General features: G+C 42.4%; 1 protein-coding gene across 2 annotated transcripts in view; it reads left to right on the top strand.

Annotated features, from left to right (window-relative positions):
• Nucleotides 1-727: 727 nt before the first annotated feature.
• The window catches only part of UBE2E2 (ubiquitin conjugating enzyme E2 E2), a 417,806-nt gene continuing 394,725 nt past the window's right edge, over nucleotides 728-23,808 (top strand). Inside the window, exons 1-3 of one of the 2 annotated variants that reach the window (XM_020971075.2) lie at nucleotides 728-1,055; nucleotides 5,656-5,839; nucleotides 20,742-20,792. In XM_020971075.2, coding sequence (XP_020826734.1) covers nucleotides 5,664-5,839; nucleotides 20,742-20,792 — 227 coding nt within the window. In that variant the 5' untranslated portion in view covers nucleotides 728-1,055; nucleotides 5,656-5,663. The remainder of the gene's footprint in view (nucleotides 1,056-5,655; nucleotides 5,840-20,741; nucleotides 20,793-23,808) is intronic. The other variant, XM_020971076.2, reaches the window with a different exon arrangement.

The raw sequence follows: 23,808 nt of genomic DNA, 5'->3' as shown, positions 1-23,808 counted from the left end.
GAAGAAGAAGAGAGAAAAAAGAGGGAGGGAGAGTGAGGGAGACAGAGAGGAGAGAAGAGGAGGGGAGAAAAGGAAAGAGGGAGGGGGGAAAGAGAAGAGAGAGAAGAGAAGAGAAGAAGAGGAGAGGAGAGGAAGAAGAAGAGAGAAAAGAGGGAGGGAGAGACAGAGAAGGAGAGAAGGAGAGAGGGGAGAGAGAGAGATGGGGAGATGGGGAGGTAGTTCCCCCTTGCTTCTAGTTGAGTTTTTGGGGCCCACATTCTCCCCCCCCACTCACCTCCTCCGTCCTTCCCACTCCTCGGGAGAACCTCTCCACTGCACCCCATGCCCCCCCATCCCTTTCTGCCTCTCTTCCCCTCCCCCTCCTTGTCAGTGTTTCCCTTTAACGCGCGCGCCCGCCACGTCCCTGCCAAGGTCCCCTCGCCCCCTCGCCCCTCCCCCACACTAATCACCCCTCCCCCTCCGAGCTCCTCCCAGCCAGCATCCCCTCCCCCCTCGGCCCGCGGGGCTCAGCTGTCACTTTACTTTTTCTTGCTTTCTCTTCCCCCCCACCCCCACCGCCCGCTGCCCCCGCCCCTCGCCGGGAGGGAGGAGCCTCGCGCCCGCGGGCGGGCGCGCGCCTCCCGGGGCTGCCCCCGCCCCCCGGCTCGGGCGCGCGCCCAGCTCGGGAGGGAGGGGCGGGGAGGGAGCAGCTCCGGGGACGTGGGGCGCGCGCACGGCTGGGTGCCCGGCCGTCGGCGGCGCGGGCGCGGGCGCGGGCGGAGGCGGCGCGGTCCGCGAGGTGCTGGTGGATTCACTTTTCCCAGAGTCCGGGGCGGCAGCAGCCGGAGCCCGAGCCCGAGTGGAAGGACGCGGGAGCGGCGGGAGCCAGAGCGGGGCTAGAGCGAGCGAGGGAGGAGTGAGGGCGCGCGAGGGAGCGCAGCTGGGCACTGGGGGGTCCGGGGCTCCATAAGTCCGCGGCCGGCGGATACCTCTGCCCGCCGCCGCCGCCTCCTCCTCCTCCTCGTCCTCGGGGATCAGCACAAGACAGCGACCTGCGCGGACTGCCCCCAGCCCAGGTAACCGACGACCCCCGGCTGCGGCGCTGCTTGGGGCTGGGGGACCCCCCCGCTCCCCCTGCTCCCCCTCCCCCACCCGGCCCCCTCCCCCACGCCAATCTCCTCCCCTCTATCTCCTCGCCCTATTTTCTCCCCTCCCTTTCCCCTGCTGTCTCCTCTCCTCTGCCACCCCCTCACTCCTGTCTCCTGGCCCCATTTTCCTCCCCCATCTCTTTTCCATCTTCTCCTACTTTCTTCCTCCTCCTCCCACTCTCCTTGTCCTCTACCGAACCCCCTTCCACCTTCTTTTCCCCATCCCCCTCTTTCCGACCCCTTCCCCTCCCCATCGTCTGCCCAGCCCTCGTTCTCATTTACCCATCCTTCTCCAGCCTCCCTGCCCCCTCCCTCCCTCCCCTTCCTCTCTCTCTCTCTCTCTCTCTCTCTCTCTCTCTCTCTCTCTCTCTCTCTCTCTCTCTCTCTCTCTCTCTCTCCCTCTCCCTCCCTCTCTCCCTCCCTCCCAAGCTCTGGCAACTAAGTCTTTGGAAAGTACAGCAGAAATGTCAGGTTGAAAAGTGTCCAGTTTAATCTTTTGCGATTTTCTCTAATTGCAAAATGATTGCACATTGTATCTTCTCCATGACATGTGACTTCTCTGGTTCCCTTCCATCTCCTCCCTCCCTTCCCCCCCCCACTCCCCAACACACACCCGTTTGCCAGGCAGGAAAAGACCTGGTGGTTGGTGTACGTGTGTGTCTCGGTGTGGACTGTACGGTGTATTGGTCTTTTGTGCTGCGTGGTGCCTTGTCACACTTCGGAGCAGTGGCAGACAGCACATTTTTGTTGCTCTGGTCTCTTCTCTACAGCTTACACCGGCCTGATTGGAAACCGGATTCCCTGGGCTTGTTTGGTGGTTGGGTTCACCCCCCCCCCCTTACTATGTTTTGATCCTTTTGCCCTTTACCTTTTCTAATGAAGATGGAGTATGGCTTCTTTGCAGGACCGACGAGGAATGTGTAATTCATCTTCCCTTAAGGAAATTAAGGCCCATTGAGATAGAGAGAGAGACGTGATCCCAGGCACTCTCCCTGCTGGACCCATTTGCATGTTTCCAGGATTCATCTATGTAGTTGCTTTTTTTTTTTAAATGAAGTGCCTCATAGTATGTTTACTTAAAAGTGTAAAGAGAAGTGCTAAGTCTGAGCCTCAAATTATTTCCCATCCTGGACAAAGGTTAAGCTTTCTTTGGGGTTCTTATGCTTAGCTTTTTTTTTTGATGGGGTGTTTCTAAATGTCTAATAATTCACCCAAGACCTTCCAGATAATAATGTGCTTCTTGACCTAGACGATATTGAAACTTCTTGGTTCTTAGCAGTGACATCATGTGTGAAAGTTTTCATAAAATCGTACCATTCTGTATTTCCCCACTTATTGCTATGCTCATCATACCTTCTCCCATTCTAACAAATATGTTTATGTAATAGACCTTCTCTGGTGTAGATATAATTTCTACTATTTCCTAGGGAAATGCAAGATCAAGGATCTCACTTTTCCTAAGGTTTTTAGTGTTTTCTCCATTCTCAGATCACTTCGTATTTTTACTTCTCTTTGTGCATGTAGCCTGTAAGCCCTTCGAGGGTAAGGAAGTGTCCTCTTTCTATCCCTAGAACTTGGCACTTTGTAGGTGTTTGACAACTGTTTCATTTGAATTGAATTAAATATGTCCTGATGGTTTTGCTTAAATTTGGGTTGTGATAGCTTTTGTGCACAGTGATAGAAATGGACTAAACCTTTGTTTTTGAAAAGGGCAGAAGGGGAAAAACACGAAGAGAAAAGAAAACAGCTAGACATTAAATGACAAACTAAGCATTTTCCTGTTTAAAAAAAAAGCTGGCATGACTCGATATTATAATTACACACTGTGGGCTACTGTCAGAACATTTATCTCTTGGATTGTAACCTGGCCTTATGGAGTGAAAGTGATTTTTTTTTTCTGTAAGAAGTAATATTTACACCAGAATCATTACGCTTGCTATTCAGTGAACATGTGGGCTTCATTAAAAATATTTTGTTAATTTCAGGACTGTAGTTGATTACAGCATATTTTGTAAAGTTGAACAGTTTGTGAGTTTCTTAAAGTAAATACGTTCAGGAAAGGTCAATATACAAACCTTCATAACATACCATGATTCGCAGTTGTTTAGGAAATACTACATCGTATTTTGCTTCTGAAGGTAAATGAAGGTGGGATGGCTACAAAATCAAAATAGCCATTTGAAAATTGTAACCGATTTCAAACTGCTATTGTAAAGAAGCTCTGAGTTCATAGCCTTGGGGTTTGTTTATCTTTCTAGGTTAAAAAACTGGTCTAATACCTAGGAATTTGCTTTGGTAAAAATGAGAATTATTTTTCAAAACCCTAATTCCCAAGGAGATGATTTGGGGAGTTTGAGGTTTTCAGATTCAGGAATTTTTGGTTGATTTTTGTTTTGGAGATTGAACAAAGCACCCCTCTTCTGCATTCAAGTCTAATTAAGACTTCTGAAAAGTACTTTCTCTTTTTGGAAATTAGCTTCACTGGGGAAAGGCAATCAGCTTTTCCCATACTTTTTTTCTAATCAAGAATTCCAAAAACATAGTCAGAAACAATTCATTTTATCCTCACCTTTGGAAAGGAGATGCAATGTATTAAGTATTTGTTTACATCTAACATTGGCAGAATGGCTAGAGGGGTTCACGCCCCTTGGCAATTCGAGATTTTGATAAAATAATATGTCTTCCAACTCTACAGTCCTGAAGCACAGTTTTCATCTTCATTAGGAAAGTATATTTTTAAAATGTCAACATTTGTCTGAAAAATTTTTAAGGTATGTTTAGCTTCTGCCTTCTGATACTAATTTCTTTTTGTTTTCTCTATCATTGCCTAGATCAGTGTGTGAAAGTTTCTGTCAAATGAAATAACATATGGACAGTGATTTTGCAAACCTTTAAGTGTTATATAAATGCTAGTTATTTCTATACTGTAAATGATGAATTCAAACTGTGGGCTGACCCTGTAGATATTTGTATGGGAATATTTTTTCTTTTAAAAATATATTTAATATTTTATTTTTTCTGGTTACATGTAAAAACAATTTTTAACATTTTGTTTTTTAAGATATCAAATTCCAAATTCTATGTGTGAATATTTATTGAGAAGACAACAAATGAAGACAGCTTGCTGAAACAAATATAAAAGGAGCCCTGGAAAGTAGTGGAGGTAGTGGAAATTTGAATAATTAGAGGATGTAGGTTCAAATCCTGCCCCTACTATTACCTATATGACCTTAGAAAGTCACTAACCCTTTCCAGTCCTCACTTTCCTCATTTGTAAAATGAGGAGGTTGCACTGGATATGGCAAGTGCTTTGCCATACCTTAAAGAACTATGTCAATGTCACTGTTGTTATTTCTGTTATACTGAATTGGGAACCAAACTTCAGGCGTAGTTGGTGCAGCTGAAGTAGCTTCAGCAAAAAGTCTCAGGAAGAATTTTATTCAGTCGAGGATTTCCCTGTTTATGACATGCCACACACAGTTAGCTTCTGTCATAAGTGGTACAAAAGAGTCTTGTATCACATTGCTAAAGACACAGCCAGCCATAGTTGTTGCCCACATCCTACACAAGAAAGTCTGGTTATCATACAGAGATATATACTCACATACACGCTGATGTGCTCTTATATACACACACATCTGATTAATTTTAAAGGAAGGAAATAAGTTCAAGAAAATAATGTGAAATCTAAGGCTTATGATTAAAGTAAAAAAAATTGGCAAAAAAATCAAGAAATATGGTAGCTATGTTAGAGCTAGACATGAAACATGCCGATATAAAATTTCAGTATTCTATTAAGTGACTTTAGTGCTCATAAAAGATGTCACAGCTGGGGAGACTGATGTTCTCCATTCATGGAATAGGTACAGAGACAGTGAGATTTCCCTGCTAGTGGCTTTCAGAGCTGTCTTACGGGGCCTCCTTCTGTAAAAAGGATTTTCTAGTGATTCATCAGTTCTTTCCTCTTCAATAGGGAGTCCTCAGCCTGTGGGAGTGTGTGTGGGGGTTGTCTTTAGATAGAAATACTGGAATTTGAACACGGATTCCTCTTGATTCCAAGTCCACTGCTCTTTCTACTACACCGTACTCCTCTAGGTATAAACTAGACTCCAGTTATGAGAACTGCTCCCTTAATTCCTCTTAGATGCCATGTCTTGTCTTGAATGTATCTTTCCCCCCCTTCTTCTTGGATTGATTGGTTGGGGACTGATGGTGAATAAAGAAAACCAACCTCAGAACTTCAAAAGATCTCATTTTAAGTTTGGCCTCAGATGCCCACCGGCTATATGAACCCAGGCAGATTTCTTCATCTCAGTGCTTTAGCAATTCCTTAATAAGTCGTAAAGAAGATGCCAACCTCCGTGGCTACAAGGAGGTTCCTCATCAGTGAGTTAGTTCCCTTGCCCAGTGAAACCACTGGCCTAATCCTTATTGTCATACTGCTCAATGTCACAGGATTTTAGATGTTTGTGTGTTCATTTCTACCACAAGGAAAAGCTAATTTGCTTATTTTGGGACTTCAACGCAGCACTTAAGATGTCCACTGAAGGGCAAAGAGTTGACGACAGCCCAAGTACTAGCGGAGGCAGTTCTGATGGAGACCAGCGTGAAGGGGTGCAGCAGGAACAGGAAAGAGAGCAAGTTCAACCCAAGAAAAAGGAAGGCAAGATCTCTAGCAAGACTGCAGCGAAATTGTCAACCAGTGCAAAAAGGTACCGTGTTTGTTGTCACTTACGTCTTGGCAGCTGGAACAGGCCAATGCCGAGTTTGGTTGAATTTAAGCATTCTGTGTAGAGATCGTTCATTCTGAGCATGGACCCAGTGACTGACTATACGGGCCATCCGTAGAGACTGTATTAAACCCAAAGCTTAAAGGGTTTTTAAAAAATGAGTGTCAGAGACTGTTCTCTCCACCTAACAAATGACGTTTGGCATATTCAACGTCAGTTTGAGTTTGATAAGCTCATACGTGTTCATAGTGGTGTGTCCTAAAGACCAACAATGTTGAAACCTGTCAGTTTGATTTATAATGACCCAACCATAAATATTTCCTACTATTCAGTAACACAGCATGGTAGAAAGTAGGAAACGGTTGCACCATCTATCAAATGGACTGTCATTTCCCACTTCCTGTTGGTCAAGCCAGAAATGCCAAAAGTTTGCATCTTGGTTTCATTACCCTAGGCTGTGGATCATTCTTAATAGTGTCTTCTTCCTCCCCTGGAGGAAATATAGCCCCAGACAATAGATGTTTAAATGACCTTATTCTGCCACATCAGTCACTCCGTGGCGATTGGCATGTGCTTCGACTCAGCATTCAGAAGGAATCACCTTTAATGTTGTTCTCCCACCAGTATCAGTCAGTATTGCTTTAGAGAAACTAGTTCTTAGAAAAATACATGAAAAGCAAAATGACTAAGTCTATCTTGACCTCATTGTTATTTTATTTTCATGTTTTAGGTTATCTGGAATATTGAGAGAACTCAAATGATTAAACTTATAAGTGAAATACAATTTTTTTATTTTATTTTTTGCCTTGGTCAGGTATATGTAATGGCCTCCTCTTTATTAGCTGTATGCAAGCGGGATACATTTTTCATTCTTAACAAGTGGTGTGTTTTATGGAATGAAGTCCAGAAAAGAAATTTGACCATAGTCCCCTCCCCACATATACACACCTACCCTGTCCCTATCCTCTACCCTGGCACCTGCTCAGATCTTTAAGAGGAAAGTTGTATTAGGATACAAGAAAATCTCTTGATTTTCTGGAACAGGAAATCTTTCTGACAGCAAGATAAGTTTTACATTCTTGCAGTCTTAGTTTGGAAGTGATCTTCCAAGTGGTCTGTGGGTTACTCACCTATGAAAATATATTTCTTTTTCATAGTGAGTTTTTAAAGAAAGGACATCGATTCAGTGATTTCCTCCTGAAGCGTAGCTTTTATCACCCCTTTATTTTGATGGTGAATTGTTTTTTTGTTTTTCTTTCTAATTCCTTTGATTATAAGTAGGATTGAATAGGATAGGTATTCTATGGGATCTGTTCAATTCTAAGCACTGAAGAAGTTTTAAGAAACACTGCCCTAGAGTGTTGTGCCCATGAGAGTGAATTTCTTATGACTAGCTCTGGTCTTAGGAAAAGTCCAGGGCTAAGTAAGCCTTTAGGAAGCCTTAGTCTCTTGAAAATCGGAAAACTTTTCAACACTAGTGGTGATGATTTTCTTTGATCAAATTAATCAGTCTTTTCTGCTTCATGTGGACAAAATTTCTGAAGAGCCAATAATTGCCATCAGTTGGGACACTTGAGTCTACAGTGATAGTATTTATATGTGTGTGAAGTATAAATTTTAAGAAGGCGAGTTGTAGTATGATCACCCCTAGAAACCTGATACTGTTGATTAGCTAGAGATACTCTGAGATGCCGGATTTCAGTCTCTCTGACAACAAGGTGAGAGCAATGCCTTGTATACAGGTCTAAGTTCCACAAAGACAGGGAATGTTTTGGCTCTTTCTAGCCCCAACATCTAGTGTTGTGAGCCTTCCCCAAGATCTGAGAAAGAATTTCTGATAGATTAGATAGATAATTCCATAAATACTTGAATGAATGAGTAGCACACCCAGTTGTTTGAGCTGTGCTATCATAGTGCCAGAGTGAGTGTATTTGAATGTGTTAAAACTTTTCTGGCAAATCTCAATTTTCAGAGGAATTACTGTGAAAAAATATTTGAGGGTGATGCTTGATACCAAGATTATATAAATGGAACTATTTTATCTTAATGCTAGTATAAATCAGTCATCTTTTCCAGAGTTAGATAGAAAGGAAGATTATACTTCTGTTTTTATCATGCTTTTTTTTTTTGCTCTTCATTGGAAAAACATGGTTTCTCCTGGAAGTATTTGGCATGAAGTTTCACATTCTGCTCTCTTGATGTGGCTCTGTCACTCTTTTATTTGCAAATAGCTATGAAGAGAGACTCAATTTGAAACTTCCACTTCTCCTTTTCCAATTGGTTCTATCATTTTGCCTGAACTGGTTATAGTCAGCTCAGCCAGCTGCTTTGCATTTTTCCACTGAATTGACTGCACTGGTTGGTGGTGTGGAGGTATAGATATAACTGTAACGTGAAATGATATGATTCGTATTTCCAGAAAAAAAAATCTCCTTTTAAGATGGAAAGGAATCACTACTCACTGGCATCATCTCCATTTTAATTTAGTACTTGAATTGGGGATCAGGTCATGTGAAGTTTTGGAAGGTGTTGTCTGAGTGTAAACTTTTCCAGATTCAGTTTTGTTTCAGGCAGAGGGGCATTTTGTCAGAAATCCAATTACATACGGTACTAGAACTGTCCTGATGCTAAGTTTTAGAATTAATTCCCATGTGAAATGGCATTCCCCTCTCCCCATTGATTATGAGCTACTTAATAGTTATCAATTTGACAGTCACACAGTAGTGTTCACAAAGGGAAATTCTATAGTATTGGGCATTCTCTCCAGTCTGAGGTAAGTTCTACATTTGTGTTATAATCTAGTGGGGTGCTGGCAGGTGAGGGGTGTGTGTTTTTGTGATGTAGTCACTCCCTATCATGAGATGAGGGGCAAGAAGAGAGGCCACTCGGGGATGTTGTAGTGGGAATTCTCGGCCTTGTGCTCTTGGGACCGAGATGGCCTCTGAGCTCTCTGCCAGGTCAGAGATGCTCTATTGTAAAGGAATGTGTAGGCTAAGAATAATATCTACCGTGGCATTTTAAGGCTTTTGGAACACTTCCCATCTCTTATCTCCTTGGAGTCTCACAGTGATCCTGTGAGGGAGGCAGCTGCTATTGTTATCCCCATTTTAAAGATAAGAAAACTGAGAGGAGGCTGTTAAACAACTTGTTTGGGGTTGCACAGCTGGCATCTGAGGCCAGCTTCTAATCCAGATTTTTCTGACTCCAAGTCTGGAATTATATATACTGTAATGCCTAGCTGTCTTACCTACATACATACATACATACATACATGGATTTGTACAGGTTGTCCCAAAAGTCTCAGTGTGCTAGAAAGCTATTAAAGCTTATAACTGCCGTAAGACTCATGGGACACCATGTCTAGAGCTTAAAGGTTTGCAAAGCACTTAGTGAGATGGAGATGATGGCACAGATTATGAATGGCTCATTGCATCATCCGTAGTGGGAAAAACTCCTCGGAGTACAGTCCTGGCCAGCGCCATGAGAAGGCATCATCTTTATACACAAAGGAAAACACATGTTGATACTCTTCAGATTTTCCTAGCTTCAAGACGTTTGATTATTCCTTAAATAAGACTGTGAAAGTGGCTTTTTTGAGCCTTCTGGTCCTGCTGACCTGGACTTGAGACCTGATCAAATTTTGATGAGAAAATGGACAATTTGAGAGTTTCTGTACTGGTGCTGAGTTCTCTTTTCTCTCTGAAAGTTTGTCTGCTTGGGCATCCATCTTTCACTGATGTGCTTCTGAATGGATGCTGTCTTCAGAAAATTCCATTCACACACAGAACCTAAGTGATGAGGTTCAAAGTAACCACGATACAAGAGAACCAGCGTGGCACACTGACCAGAGGGGCCGGACGTGGAGCCAGGAAGACCTAGGTTCAGATTCAGGCTCAGAGATTCATTAGCTGTGTGACCCCAGACAAATCACTTAGCCTCTCTGACCCTCAGTTTCCTCCTGTAAAATGGACACACTAATAGCCCCTACTAAGCACTTCAGTCGCAAGATCATTCGTGTAAAGTGCTCACAAGCCTGAAAACAGCTTCAGAGTGAGAGCCATTCTTGAAATTTAGCCCCTAATTGGGCCCAGATGTGTAGCTGTGTGCTGGATACTCACTTCTAGCGAAAAGAAGGTGAGAATTAGGCAACGGTCACGCTCCCAGATTTGTAGACTGCCTGAAGATCTTGTTGGGGGTGGGTCAGGACAGTGGGACCCAGGGCACTCGTGCTGATTGGTTAGTGGAGGAGCAGCGGCCCTCCAGACTGTCAGCCTTGAGCTCTGCTCCTTTGTGCTTTTCCTAGTGCAGCACAAAGCAGAGGGGAAGGGGCTTTCTCTCCTTTAACCTCCCCCCCCCCAGCAGGGGCAGTGAGGAGTTGCTTCAGGAGAGCGTGGAAGGGAGTACAGTTCAGCCTAAATCCGCTCTTCTGCAAGGCGCCTTTCTTGCTGCGCACCCTTGATGCCAGTGCCTTCCCTCAGGGATTCTCTCCAATGTGTGACTGTTGTTCAGTCATCGCAGTTGCGTCTGACTCTCTGTGACCCCATTTAGGGTTTTCTAGCTGGAGATGCTGGAGCGGTTTGCCATTTCCTTCTCCAGCTCATTTTATAGATGAAGAAACTGAGGCAAGCAGAGTGAAGTGACTCGTCCCGGGTCACACAGCTAGGAAGTGTTCAAGGCCAGATTTGACTTCAGGAAGATGAGTCTTCCTGTCTCTGGCTGGTGCTCTATCCAGTGCCCTGCCTGGCCGCCCCGGTTGGTCTGTCTGTGTTTGGTTGGTGCCTAGCTGTTGGCTGATTGTCCTTCCCCTCAGCCCCACCCCAACCCCCAGGTTCTTGAGATCAGGCCTCTTTTGTTCTTCATATTCCTAGCACTCAGCACAGAGCCTGGCACATAATAGGTGCTTCGTACATATTTGTTGACCAGGTGAAGGGAACTCTGTGAACTCCCGTTGTGGGAATTCCCTTCATTGAAGCAGATACACATAGGCTTTGACATAGCAGTTAAGTCTAGAGAGTTGCCTGAAGCACATCAAAATTCATTGAGTTGCCCAGGATCTGGAGGCTAATAAGTGTCTGAGGTGCCTTCTACATGAAGCCTTTCCTGATCCACCCTGTCACAGTGTTTCCTGTCCCCAAACCACTGTATTTGTTTTGTGTGGTGAGGCAGTGGGGTTAAGTGACTTGCCCAACGTCACACAGTTAATGAGTGTTATGTGTCTCAGGCCGGATTTGAACTCAGGTACTCCTGACCCCAGGACTGGTGCTCTATCCACTGCACCACCTAGCTGCTCCTGTATTTGTTTTTAATCTATCTTGGATAGACTTACACTGAGGATCGCGAAAGTCTTAGTGCAATTGTTAGCTTTGGTGGCTTTAATGACACTAAAACTTTGGGGACACGTTCCGTGTGTCATGATGTTTCCACTAATAAAACATATGCTCCTCGAGGGCAGGGCTGTTTCTTTTGTCTTTCTATCCCTAGAACTTGGCCCACAGTAGACAATTAATAAATGCTTGCTGATGGGTTAGAGGCGCCAAGCCCAGCACTCTATCCACTCTGCAGGGCTGTTTCTACAGCCAGATAACTTAGGCCCAATTAAATAATTTTATTTAAAAAATTACTTAGTTATTTGTTTCAGTCTTCTGCTTACTGGACTAGAGATTCTTTTAAATATGACATTTAAAAAAAAACCAACCCCCTCGTGAGGATCATTCAGTGCATTATTCATGGTCCAAAGTGGAAGGCATAGTTGACGTGTGGATTATTGTTCCTTTTTGGATCTCCCTCCCTGAGAGGTGAAGGCAGTGTTTCAGGTGGCCACCTTCCTTCCCTCACATGGCCTTCAGAGAAGAACCTTCCCACATATCCTGGCTGTACTTCTAAGATAGACCTGAGTTGCCATCATGGCAAACAGAAGGCATTCTGCTACCTTTTAAAAAAGGGATTCAGAGCACGACCTTTCCAATGTAGAGAAGCGATTACTGGGAGCTGAAGGTGGCTCAGAAGAGCTGGTGAGGAGATGACTCACTGCTGAGGGTCCAGATATATCAATCCAGGCAGCTGCTTGTGTAAAACGAGGGCACCAAGGACCAATGGAACACGAGACTCAGGATATTAACTGAAAACGACTTTCTGGAGGGGCTTACGTCCTGGGCTAGGAAAGGGATCTGTTTATCAATTTTTTTTGTTAGCCAGAAACAGTCTTTATGGCAGCATGTGTTCAAGGAAAGGTGGTAAAAGTTTGTTCCTTGACAAGCCAAGGAACACATTTTTTTGGCTTAGAGAAATAGCAGTATAGTTTTTCTTAATATTTGGAGAGTACATGCTGTGGGTTTTTTTTCCTTCTATTGATTCACATTTTGGAGGACCTATTATTTAGGTGCTCTGTTTTGTTATTAATTATGTAAGTGTGAAATTAATTTTTAAAAAATCTTATTTCCAGTCTTGTCAGGCACTTTCACTTAATAGTAGGACACATGACATTTATATGCATGGAAGCATCCCCTAGAACAGGCATGGGGAACCTGTGGCCCCAAGGCCACAAGTGGCCTTCTAGGTCCTTGGGTTTGGCCTTTTGATCGAGTCCAAGATTTACAGAACAAATCCTTTTATTAAGGGCCACACTTGAGGACCTAGAGGGCCTAGGGCCACAGGTTCCCTACCCTTGTCCCAGAAATATAGGATTCTAGAGTTAGAAAGTAGCTTAGAGATCTCCTCCTGCCCCTTTATTTACAAGAGGGGATGCTGAAGTCCAAAGCAAATATATCCCTTATCCAAAGCTATGTAGCTAGTTGGAGAGAGACCTCAGTTAAGCAAAGTTGACATACGGTATAGATTGGAACCCAGATCTCGGGACTAATTGCCCAGTGTGCCTCCATTTCCAGTTTCACATTCCAAGAAGAATAAAAATTACGGAATAAACAATTTGTAGTTCACTTGTAGGGACAGGTGAAGACCCCATTCTTGATTCCCAGGGGTGGATCAGTTGTTCCTTGTTCAGGTGGTTGACTTCCTTTTGTTCTTCTCCCAGGTACAGAATGAATGAATGGGATTTGATTCATGTTTTTCTTTTCAAGTTCTTGTGTTATCCTAGAGTCCCTCAATCTGCTACTTTACACATGTAGTACCATTTCTCACCTGTTTTCATTCAAAAGATGACTGAATGGAGTGTTTGTTGCAAATAGAAAAGTTAAAAATAGTTTGAGCCTCTTATTCAATTCAAACATGGATTTGACTCATCCCAAAATACAACCTATGTGAGACCACCAGGGATAGGGTGCTATAGCCCAGAGAGGGGGCCTCTGAGTCAGGAAGACTGACCTCTGCCATGTAAGAAGAGCCTTCTGAACCCGAGCCGGGCTCTGAACCTGTCAGAACATGCCTCAGGGGATTCTCTGAGACTTTAAGTTGCTCTGCACATCAACGGCCAATCTGCGTGCAGAGAAGAGATTTCTTCTTCACCTGGGAGTTCTTTATGCCAGAGAAATCACAGGTCTGGTCCAAAAGTACTGCCATAGCCGTTTTAATTCAGATAATTCCTGATAATGATCACCACATTTAAGTACCAAGGGCTTGGAGACAGAACATTATCCATGGAGTATCTTGGGCTTTGGAATCTTTCTTTCTTATCTTCTTTCTTTCTTTCTTTCTTTCTTTCCTTCTTTCTTTCTTTCTTCTTTCTTTCTTTCTTTCTTTCTTTCTTTCTTTCTTTCTCTTCTTTCTCTCTCTTTCTCTCTTTCTCTCTCTCTCTCTCTCTCTCTCTCTCTCTCTCTCTCTCTCTCTCTCTCTCTCCCTCTCTCCCTCCCTCCCTCCTTCCTTCCTTCCTTCCTTTTTCTTTCTTTCTAACAAAGTCTAAGTTTTCTGTCTAACCAGAAAATGTCTATGGATTTAATCAGCCTATAGAACAATGTAGTTAAGCAAAAAGTGCCTGCTGTGTGCCAAGCATACAGTGCTTGGAGCCCCAGAACACCTATGCACAGGCCCTCTCCCTTCTCTCTGCTCCCCCCTCCCCTTTTCTTTTCTGTCCCCTGTTCTCTGCCCTCCCACCTCCATCTTACCTGTTTTCAAGGCTCTCTTAGCTTCCCAGCACTGGCCTTCAGCCCGGACCTCTACCTTGAAGCCCTGCCTTGCATTTTCAGCAACCTGCTAGGCATCTCTGGTTGGATGTCCTTGCCCTCACATTCAACCCAGCACCTCCCAAACTTCACTCATTAGCTTGGCTCTTCTTTCCAAATGCTGCCCTTCTTGCTCCCAAACCTGCTTTTGCTGCTACTACCCGGTCCTCCCAGGCTCAGAACCTTGCCCTGGATTTTTTGCCCTTTCTTCCTTTTCTCTTCAGCCCTCACATCCAGTTGCAAAGTCCTTGGGTCCTGCCTTTTTTTTTTCTCCCACATAGCCCCATCTTTCCACTCTGACTATACCTACCCTAGGCTATGTCTTTGCTACCTCTTGCCTGGACTGTAATAATAACATGTTCTCCAGGCTTCCAGCTTCTCCCATCATCCTCCACAAAGCTGCCTGAAAGAATCTGCCTGCCATAACCCCTCTGACCACATCACTTCCCTACTCAGAAACTTTCAGAGGCTGCCCTTTCCTAGCGAATAAAGCACAAACTCCTTGCTTTGGAAGTCACGGCCTTTTTCCAGCCTCATCTCATTATGCCCCTAATGCATTGTTTGACCCTCATCCTGGACTGTATGCCACTCTTCTGTTCTGTTCTGCCTGCTTTCCCTGTGGTCACTTTGCCTGTAGCAGCCCCAGTGCTGGGGTAGACTTACCCCCTCCCTTCTGCCTGCTGACTCTCCTTTGAGCCCTATAGCAGCTGTCACTTCCTCCAGGAAAGGTTCTCCGGTCTGTCTAGCTAGAAGTAAGCCTTCCCTTTGTGCGAACTGCACGGTCCTCTGCTTGGAGCTGTTCCCGTAGTTATGCCTGAGTCTTAACCTGTCCTGTGGATTGTAAAGCACCTTGACTTCAGGGGCTTGTTTTGTTTCATCTTGATATCTGTCCCCAGCCTAGCCCATTATGTAGAGTACATGCTCTTAATAAATGATCCTTAGACTGAGTGGAGTTTTTACAAAAATACCCCTCAGGGCTTAGTAGGCACACTTTAAAGAGCAAAATAATAAAGCAGTAACTAACGCGTTGATATTAAGAGATCAGCCGACGGACAAGACCAATTTTTAAATCACTCCAAGGACACAATGTGATTTTCTTTGCTCTTTGTGATTTTTGTATGTAAAGCCCACCTCTGTTTGCAGAGGGAGGCAGTTAGACACCCCCTCCCTCCATTTCCAGAGCACTTCAAGAGTGCTTTCCTCTCAGCAGCCTGTGTGGGTAGAGGTGTGAGTCATTATGCATCCCCATTTTACTGACTAGGAGACTGGTCTCAGAGAAGTTCAGTGACTTGGACACAAGTTTCAGAAGTAGAATTTTAGCCCGTTATCTTCCCATCCCAAGAAGGTTGCATTCTTCTCAAGTAATCTTTGCCTCATCATGAAACAGAAACGGTAGTAACCATCAATAGGGGGCAGCTAGGTGGCACAGTGGATAGAGCACCAGCCCTGGATTCAGGAGGACCTGTTTAAATTTGGCTTTAGACACGTAACACTCACTAGCTGTGTGACTCTGGGCAAGTCACTTAACCCCAATTGCCTCACCAAAAAAAAAAATTAAAATAAAATAAGCATCAGTGGTGATTCACAAACACTGGATTTATAGGTGCTTCAAGAAGAATTTCTCAAATATTGCTGTTAACTTGAGTGCCCTAACCTGATTCTTTAGAGACTAGAGGAGGTGAGGAATTTGGTTTCCATAAAACAGTTCTTTAGATGAAGGTCATTGAACGATTGGCAGCTTTTAAAAATGCAGGTATTTATAAAAACCTGCTCTGTTTCTAGATTGAGTGACAGCTTAGGGTAGTGGATAGAGCCTTGGTTTTAGAGGCCAGCTGGTGCCAGGTCCTGCTGCTTACAGACTCTCAGGGTGACTTCTCTGGGCCCTGGGCACCTCCAACTCTCTCTGCTGCAGAGTGGGTGCTCCTTTGTGATGGTAGAGGGAGTCATCACCTCTTAGAGAACTCCCAACATCAGTGAAGTCACAAGGCTGCACCAACAAAACCCCCAAAAAAACTAAAACAAAAAAGTTGAGCTTTTAAAAATCATTTTTTCCTTTGTCTTTAGGATCTAAATAAGGATACGGTACTTTTTTTTTTAATTGAGGGCCACTGGCCTACTTAAAAAAAATTAAAGCCTAACAGGAAAAAAAAGCAACTTATTCAATAGTTTAAAAAGTATCATAGAAACCTTTCATCTGATTTTTGGTTCAGAACTAGAGAGGAGAAGTACATTACCAGCCTCCTTTGGCTGATTCGAGGAGAGCCTCTTATAAAGGGGAGAGTGCCGTAGAGCAGCATCATTATTATTTCCCCATCCCTAGATGCTTCCGTTGGTCTAGGGTCTAGGGACCTCCAGGTGGGAAAGTCTCTATTAACGCATGTCTGGAGCTCCTCTGTAACTTACAGTCCCAAGGCAGTGCCTGGAGGCAGTGAGTGGCTAAGCAACCTATAGTTGATTCCACAGGAGTGTGTAACAGATAGGATATGGCCCCACATCTTCCTGCTTGGGAGGCAGCTCTCTGTCTACCACAGCACATAGCTGCTTGGTTCAATAATATTACAAATAATAAACATACTTCAGCTCTATATTATATATTATTATTCCATAATATAGCGAAAAAAGACCTTGGTTCTATTATATTATTGTGTCTGTTATATATTATTCAATAACATAGCAAATAATAAAGGACACTTTAGCTCTATATTATGGCCAATTAAGGAAAAGAATATGGGAAAGGAAAAAAAGAAATAAAGACAGAGAGAAATGGACAAATCATTGGTTGAGGTGGGAGAGGTGAAGTATACACATGGGGAAAGGGAGAAGAGAAAGAAGGGACTTAGGAGGTTTGTGATGAGTCTATTTTCTTTTCTGAGCCATTGTTTCCTTGGGCTGTGAGTGTTAAAATAAGTTTTCAATGCCTGTTGAGATTCCAGGGAGCTCTCCAGCAACTTAGCTTGCATGGTGTATAGGGTTCTAGATCCTAGGTTTGGGGACCTTCAAAATCCCCTAGACCTGTACAAATGTACAGCTTTGTTATCCAGAGAAGAAAGACGATTTGTCCAAGGCCACCTTGGGAGCAATGGCAAAGGTAAGATTTGAATTGGAGTTGATTCACATGAAGAATTTTCATCCAAATCGTTGACCATTTTTTGATCTGTTCACATAATGCTCATGTGTACAGTGGTATCTGGAATGATTATTTTAGCTCAGTGGTGGGAAACCCCTCTGACACAGAGGCCAAGGTTAGCCTGTGGCTTAACTTTTTTCCTGCAGCTCAGAGCAAGTAGAATTATAGTGTTTTAGAGCTGCTTTCATGACAATTGCTGTGGTCACCATTTTGAAGTTTAGAGATCAGTTGCCACTCACTCAAGGTGGCATCTGTCTCCATTTGAGTCACTCACGGGACGGCAGGACTTTGAAGTTTGCAAAGTGTTTTACCTGTGCTATTTCATCTGTTCCTCCCAAAAACCCTCTGAGGGAGATAGGGCCTATTACTATCTCCATTTTATAGATAAAGAAACTGAGGCTGAGAGAGATTAGGTGACTTGCCCAGGTAGAAAAATCCAAATTTAAACCAAAGTATTAAGACTCCAGGCCTCCTTTCTTATACCCTGTGGTTCTTTTAAGGGTCTGAGAAGAGAGATAGAACAGGGATTAAAGCAATCTTTTCATTAGGGATTTGAGGAACAATCTTTTAAAAAAATTTTCAAACATTAATGTTTGTTTTCCCTGTAATTCAGTGGGTTTTGCTTGGGTGTGAAAGAGTGATTTAGATTTTAGAAATTTGCTTTGGAATCTTAGATGTTTAAAATTGACAGATTGCCTTATCTTTTTTTCACTGAGATAGGTCTGCCTAAAGATCATAATTCTATGTGGCATTTACAACCAAGTGTGGTATAGAAGACAGAAGGCAGATCTAGGAGTCAGGAAGATCTGGGTCCCATTTAACTCTCCAAGACAGGGACTGCAAACCTGCCACAGGTCTATGGGTAGGCTTCAGGGGGCCTGAGAACTTGGATGGGAAAAAGTTACATCTTTATTTTTTACCAGTCTGTATGAAAAAGGAAGGAAGGGAGGAAAGAAAGAAAAGAAAGAAAACCTATTCTGAGGAATCCATAGGCTTCAACAGTTTGCCCAAAGGGGACATGATACCAAAAGATGAGAATCTTCACTCAGACTATAAGTTACAGGTCAAGTGCCGACCTCTCACTGATGGAAGAGATTTCTATACTGGGAGTTCCCTGCACTAGTGAAATCACCAGTCAGGATGTCTCACTCATTAATTTAGAACAGGAAGGAACTTCAGAAATCATCTAGTTAATAGATGAGACTCCTCATTCAGGTATTAACTAGTAGAATTGAGATTCCAACCCTAGTGACTTCAGAACAAGTGATTCTCTCGGTGGCTTGTCAGGGCAGAATAAATAGTGGAAACAAAGTTAAAAATCCCTTCAGGAATTTATGAACTAATTAGTAAAACATAAGAAAATCTCTCCGGCACGCTTTCTGGGTGCTTTCTGACGTTTTTTACTGTTTGACCATGTCCTGAAATAGGCAGGAAAATCCTGTGGGTTCTGAGGTTTGATCCTGGCCCCTAGGGATTCCTGATTGTCATAAATCGAGCCCAGTGCCCTGTGGCATTCTGGTCTGAGGAACATCCCCAAGGCCTTTGCAGTCTTTTTTCTGCCCGTGGTCATACCCCAACATGAGGAAAAGAAAGTATGACACCAAAATGGAAGTATTTTACAGTTAGGGCATCTTCAGTATTTAGCCTTCATAGAGTGTTTTTTGTCTTAGAGGTGAAAGTAGTAACAGTCCCAACATTACCTTATCTTTTGCCTCCCCAAAGGATTTAAAAACAGGAGTGAAATGAAAAGTTCTGAACCAGTGCATTACAGGGGGGTGAGGTGGGGGTTGGGCCGGGGGTGTGTGGGGGGGAAGGTATGAATACCTTAGGGAATTTTTTTTTTTTAGGATGGTGATTTTTTTTTCACTGTCAAGACAATCTCTCCGAACTATGAAAGAAAAAAGAAAAACAGTAATACCCACACACACATGCGTGTGTATATACATATGTGTGTGTGTGTGTGTGTGTGTGTGTGTGTGTGTATATATATATTATATATATACACACACACACACACACACACACACCCCTTTCTCATCCTTCTTCAAATGGAGGCAATGACTTGTTTTTGCATTTCAAAGTATCAGAATTGTAGTATTTATGGGTAAAAGAAATCCTAGAGAAGAGATAGCACACCCAATTCCATTTTACAGATAAAGAAACTGAGACCCAGAGTAAAGCATTTTGCCCAAAGTTAAATTTAAGAGCAATGATTTGAATGTTTTGTGGTTTTTTGGTTTTTTTTTCTTTTTGATCCAGAGAGTGAGGTGAGTGGGATGGACAGATGGTTGGGGAAGGGCACTGGTAAGCATGCATTTCAAACTAGCATATCTGAAAAGAAATGAATGAGATGAATTTTACCTTTTCAGGGAAGATGGGTCTCAGCGTGTTATATGGAAAAACCTTCTGTTTTTTAAAATGGCTTAATACTTATTTGGTTCCTTTCTATCATAAGATTCTTTTCAGAGGACATAAAAGGCATTGACTCGGCTTTCTGAGATTTTCCTTTACTTTCAGAATTCTGTTTTGGTATCCCTCATTACAGTAATGCTTGCCATGTGTACATACAGTCATTTCAAATCATCCTGGGTAACAAGGGGGAGAAATAGTAATTAAAAGGAAAACCAAACCTCAGCATCTAACTGCCACATGAGTCAGCATGTTGTTTAGACAGGGTGAGGTATAAGCAAGGAAACTGACATGCATCAGTTTCACTTCCTTCAAAAGCACTTTATAGGATGCGATTTTATATTTGTATGAATGTATATAGATAGATGATTAATAAGTAATAGGTCAATCATTAGACAGACAGATAGACATACACAGAGAAAGAAAGAAATTGTAATATCGTTCATACAGACATGCAAAGTCAGTTTACTATGCTGTGCTCTTCCCCCTCCATATGTAATGGGAGTTTGGTAAGGATTTCTCAGAACAAACTTATAGTTCACAGCACTTTCAGATATTGGAAGGAATCAGAGATACTCTTAGGGCATGCTCCTGGGCTCAGTGGGTCTAATCAGAGTATTTGCTCTGATTTTGATCAGGTTTGTCTGCACCACTTATGTGAAGCCATTCAAATGGAAATTTGAATGTTCTATGACTTAAAAATTGTGCAAAAGGAAATGTCCAGTTGAGCCTATTCCATTTATGGATTTGCTGTGTGCTCTTAGTCAAGTCTTGACTAAGGCTCATCTCAAAGCTGAATTGCTAGGTGGCCCAACCTGGAGGCTTCTTGTAAATAAATGACAGCAATTTCACTGGCTTGTGTTTGCTACAGGATGACTTCTATATAGTTGATATTTAAGTATTACAAAAGATGCATAAAGGGAAAATGACTTTTCAGGAATTTCCACCTAAATAAAAGTCGTGTACTACTAGGAGCAGGGTCTGTCTGGAATCCCTAGCACTTCTTCACGTGGTGCCTTGTATACCTGGCTGGCATGTCATTGAATTGAATTGAAGTACTTTGAAGACCAAAGATATGGGAATGGTGAGGGGAGAAGGGGACTGCCGTTAATTACAGAGTACTAAAGCTTAAAACTGTTAATGTGAATGAAAAATGGGCATTTTCGTTAATTTGATAGATGTTAATGAAGAGAAGTACTTGCCTTAATACCAGTTTCTTTGTTGTTTTTTAAAGAATTCAGAAAGAACTTGCAGAAATTACATTGGATCCTCCACCAAACTGTAGGTAAGTTGAAGTGGATTTTTATTAATTTTGGAGCTTGTGCTGAAGATATATTTAAAGTGATGAGGAGTTCAGAGTGTTGTTGTTTGTCTTGACGTAATTAACTAGACAACATCATTTTGATGCAGAAAAGCTGCAGGAGCCATTCTTTTCTTCACAGAGATAGAATATTTTGCAAGGATGGTTGTGTTGATAGAAGTTGCTAAAAATAGGGCTAGGTAAAAGGGATGAGATAATAGAATTGCAAGATGACAGTTTGAATCGTCTTTTAGTGGTGAGAATGATAAGGCTCTAAGCAATTTCTTTGCTATGATGGAAGAATATTGATTTGGTAACAGTGGCTAAATATTTTATGTTTGATCATTAATTAATTAATTGGGAAAGTCAGTGTTAAACAGGGAAATATGGGAAAACTTTTTGGTGTTTTACCTTGCGTAATTTGTTTTCTGGCTGTTGCTTCTGCCTTCATATGAATGGTTCTGTTTGGTGATAGAGGTTTGATTTAAAATGATCTATGACCACATGCACTTGATTTTCGTATAAACATTTACTTATGTGGACTAAAATGTGCAGGCTTTGAAACGATGAATGACATAGAGGTACACAGAGAAATGGGGTGAGGGGAGGGAGGGAGATAGAACTTGCGTCTGGTTTGGTAGTTTGGAGATGTCTATTTCAGGACATTTATTTCTATTTTGATATAAGGTCAGTGTTGGAACTGTGCCAGCATTGAGTTCTGATGGTTTGAGAGGGTCCCTTGATGTCTTTCATGAGGAAAGGTCAGACTAAATAAAAAGGAAGTCTCTGAAATGGCATGCCATTGGAGCTGATTCTTTGGTATGACTTTATATCGCTTTCCATATTCTCAGTGAATCACTGTAAAAGCAAAACCAGCAACTATTAATAAAAGAGAGATGTCAACAGATAGCTATCTTTGCAGTTTGGTCATTTGACAAAAGCCTGCCCATAAGGAAATGGTTCTGATGAGGCCTTTATTGTGGGAGATCTTTTGGGTGTAATGCAGGTGCTTAGAGAGAAAAGTGCCCTCTATAGCCGTGCGAAGTATTGTGCAAAGAGTATTTCAGCCAATTAGGGCAAATGCTTCTTTACTAGATAAGGTGGTTTAATATCTATCTACTCTTTCCTATTATACTTACAGCTGGTTCTCATCAAGGCATTACAAAGAGCTTTACTTTAGGCATTGATGACCAGTGAAGATTAGCACATTGATAAGTATAAAACACTAGCCTACTGGGGGAAAATTCATAACTGGAATTGTTTGAACTAAATCTGAAACCCATAGTTCTTAAACAAGAGTTTTTATTTGTTTTAGCTTTCTAAATCCTTTCCCTATGACAGCAAAGCTTAAACTGATTTTTTAAAAAAATCATATTTCAACTGATCAACAAAAGATTTTATAGAAACTTCCTTTGAACAACTGAAATGGGAAATTTGTCAACTGTATACTTGCCATTCTTCGCCAAAGCTTTGTTGCCAGAGATCACAAGGGACATTTATTGCACATCACAAACTCTCTTAGCAAAACTGAGCAAGTGTGTGGGAGTGGTTTGCTTCAGCTGAATAGTCAGGAAATGGTTCAGGCATCCTGAGTACCATTGGCCTGACCACTGCCCATTGATGTTGCAGTGGACATTTTTTTAAAGATGGTGGGTGACTTTATTTAGCTTTGGCTTAGTTACAAATAGCAATTGAGCTTTTTGCAACCAATGATACATCTGGCATGAAATCTTAGGATATTGAGACAACAAATATGTAAGAGTTGTCATTTACTTATACTAAAATAATCCCCATTATTAAAGGAAAAACTTTCGTCATGTTCAAAGCAGAAAGCAGCTTAAAAACTGCATCAGATCTCAGTGAATGTGGATGTGGAAGCCATCACTGTTTTGAAGTGGATGTAGCTAGCGGGAGAAGTTTATTGTTCCATTGTTGTTTTAATTAATAGCTTCCATTTAGATAGCGTTTTAAGGTTTTCAGAGTCTTTATACAAGCATCACTTCATTTGATCCAAACTATAGCCCAGGGAGGTAGGTGCTTTTATTGTATTATCCCCATTATACAGATGAGGAAAGGGAGGCTCAGAGACATTAGTGATTTGCCCAGGGTCACACAGCTAGTGCAAGGCTGAGGCAGAAGTTTGACTTAGGTCTTCCTGACTTCATATTGAATGCCGGGCACTGCCCTGCTCAGAACAATAATGTCTTTAGGGGTTTAATTATAAATTCTCTGTAAAATAAGGAACATCCACATGAGATTTTATTTTTAAGTAAACAGCATATATCTAATAGCTACCCGGACGGTTTGCTTAAACATACACTAACTTGCCTACTCAAGAGATGTGTCAAGGAAATCCATTAAGTGTTTTGAGAACTGGCCAGTTCTCATGAGAAGCTATATTTGTCCTGCTCTGGGTTTGGCTGATTCTTCAGGGGTCGGTCCCAAAATAGTTGCTTGGTCTGGGTCATGGATAGGTCAATGTCATTTGCCATTCGTGTGGCGCTCCCAACTGGCAAATGCGGGATCCCCTGTCGTCCTTATGGCTGGTGTGGAAGTGATGAATTTTAATTTCTCCATATGTGCCTCTGATATAAATTTTCAACATAGTTGTTTAGTAGATGACTATAGTCTTTGGATAATTTGGAGTCAGATATTTGACTGCTGTTTGTTGTAAATGTACATGTCTCTGTGTCAGTGAAAACGTAGTTAGTGTCTTTGGAATGAAGGGTTCACGTACATCTTCGGTTTGGCCTAAGTATGGCGTTGTTGTAGGAACTTGATTCATTACGCTTTGTGTTACTTTCATGCGTGCTGCCTAGAGAATATAATGGATGATTTTTGAAAAAGAAATCTAACACAAAAAAGGATCTGCCTCATAAGAGGTTTTTGAGTTCCCTACTTAGTTATAAACCATGAAGCGTATCCGGTTTCAGGAGAAACTGTCCACACTCACTGCAAAATCCAGTACAAGTCTCACATTTCCTGAGATACCTGTGAGGCT

The sequence above is a fragment of the Phascolarctos cinereus genome, unplaced genomic scaffold (assembly GCF_003287225.1).
Source record: "Phascolarctos cinereus isolate Bilbo 61053 unplaced genomic scaffold, phaCin_HiC Scaffold_1;HRSCAF=81, whole genome shotgun sequence".
Classification (NCBI taxonomy): domain Eukaryota; kingdom Metazoa; phylum Chordata; class Mammalia; order Diprotodontia; family Phascolarctidae; genus Phascolarctos; species Phascolarctos cinereus.
The sequence above is the reverse complement of the archived record's forward strand: the minus strand, read 5'-3'. Positions and strand labels throughout refer to the sequence as shown.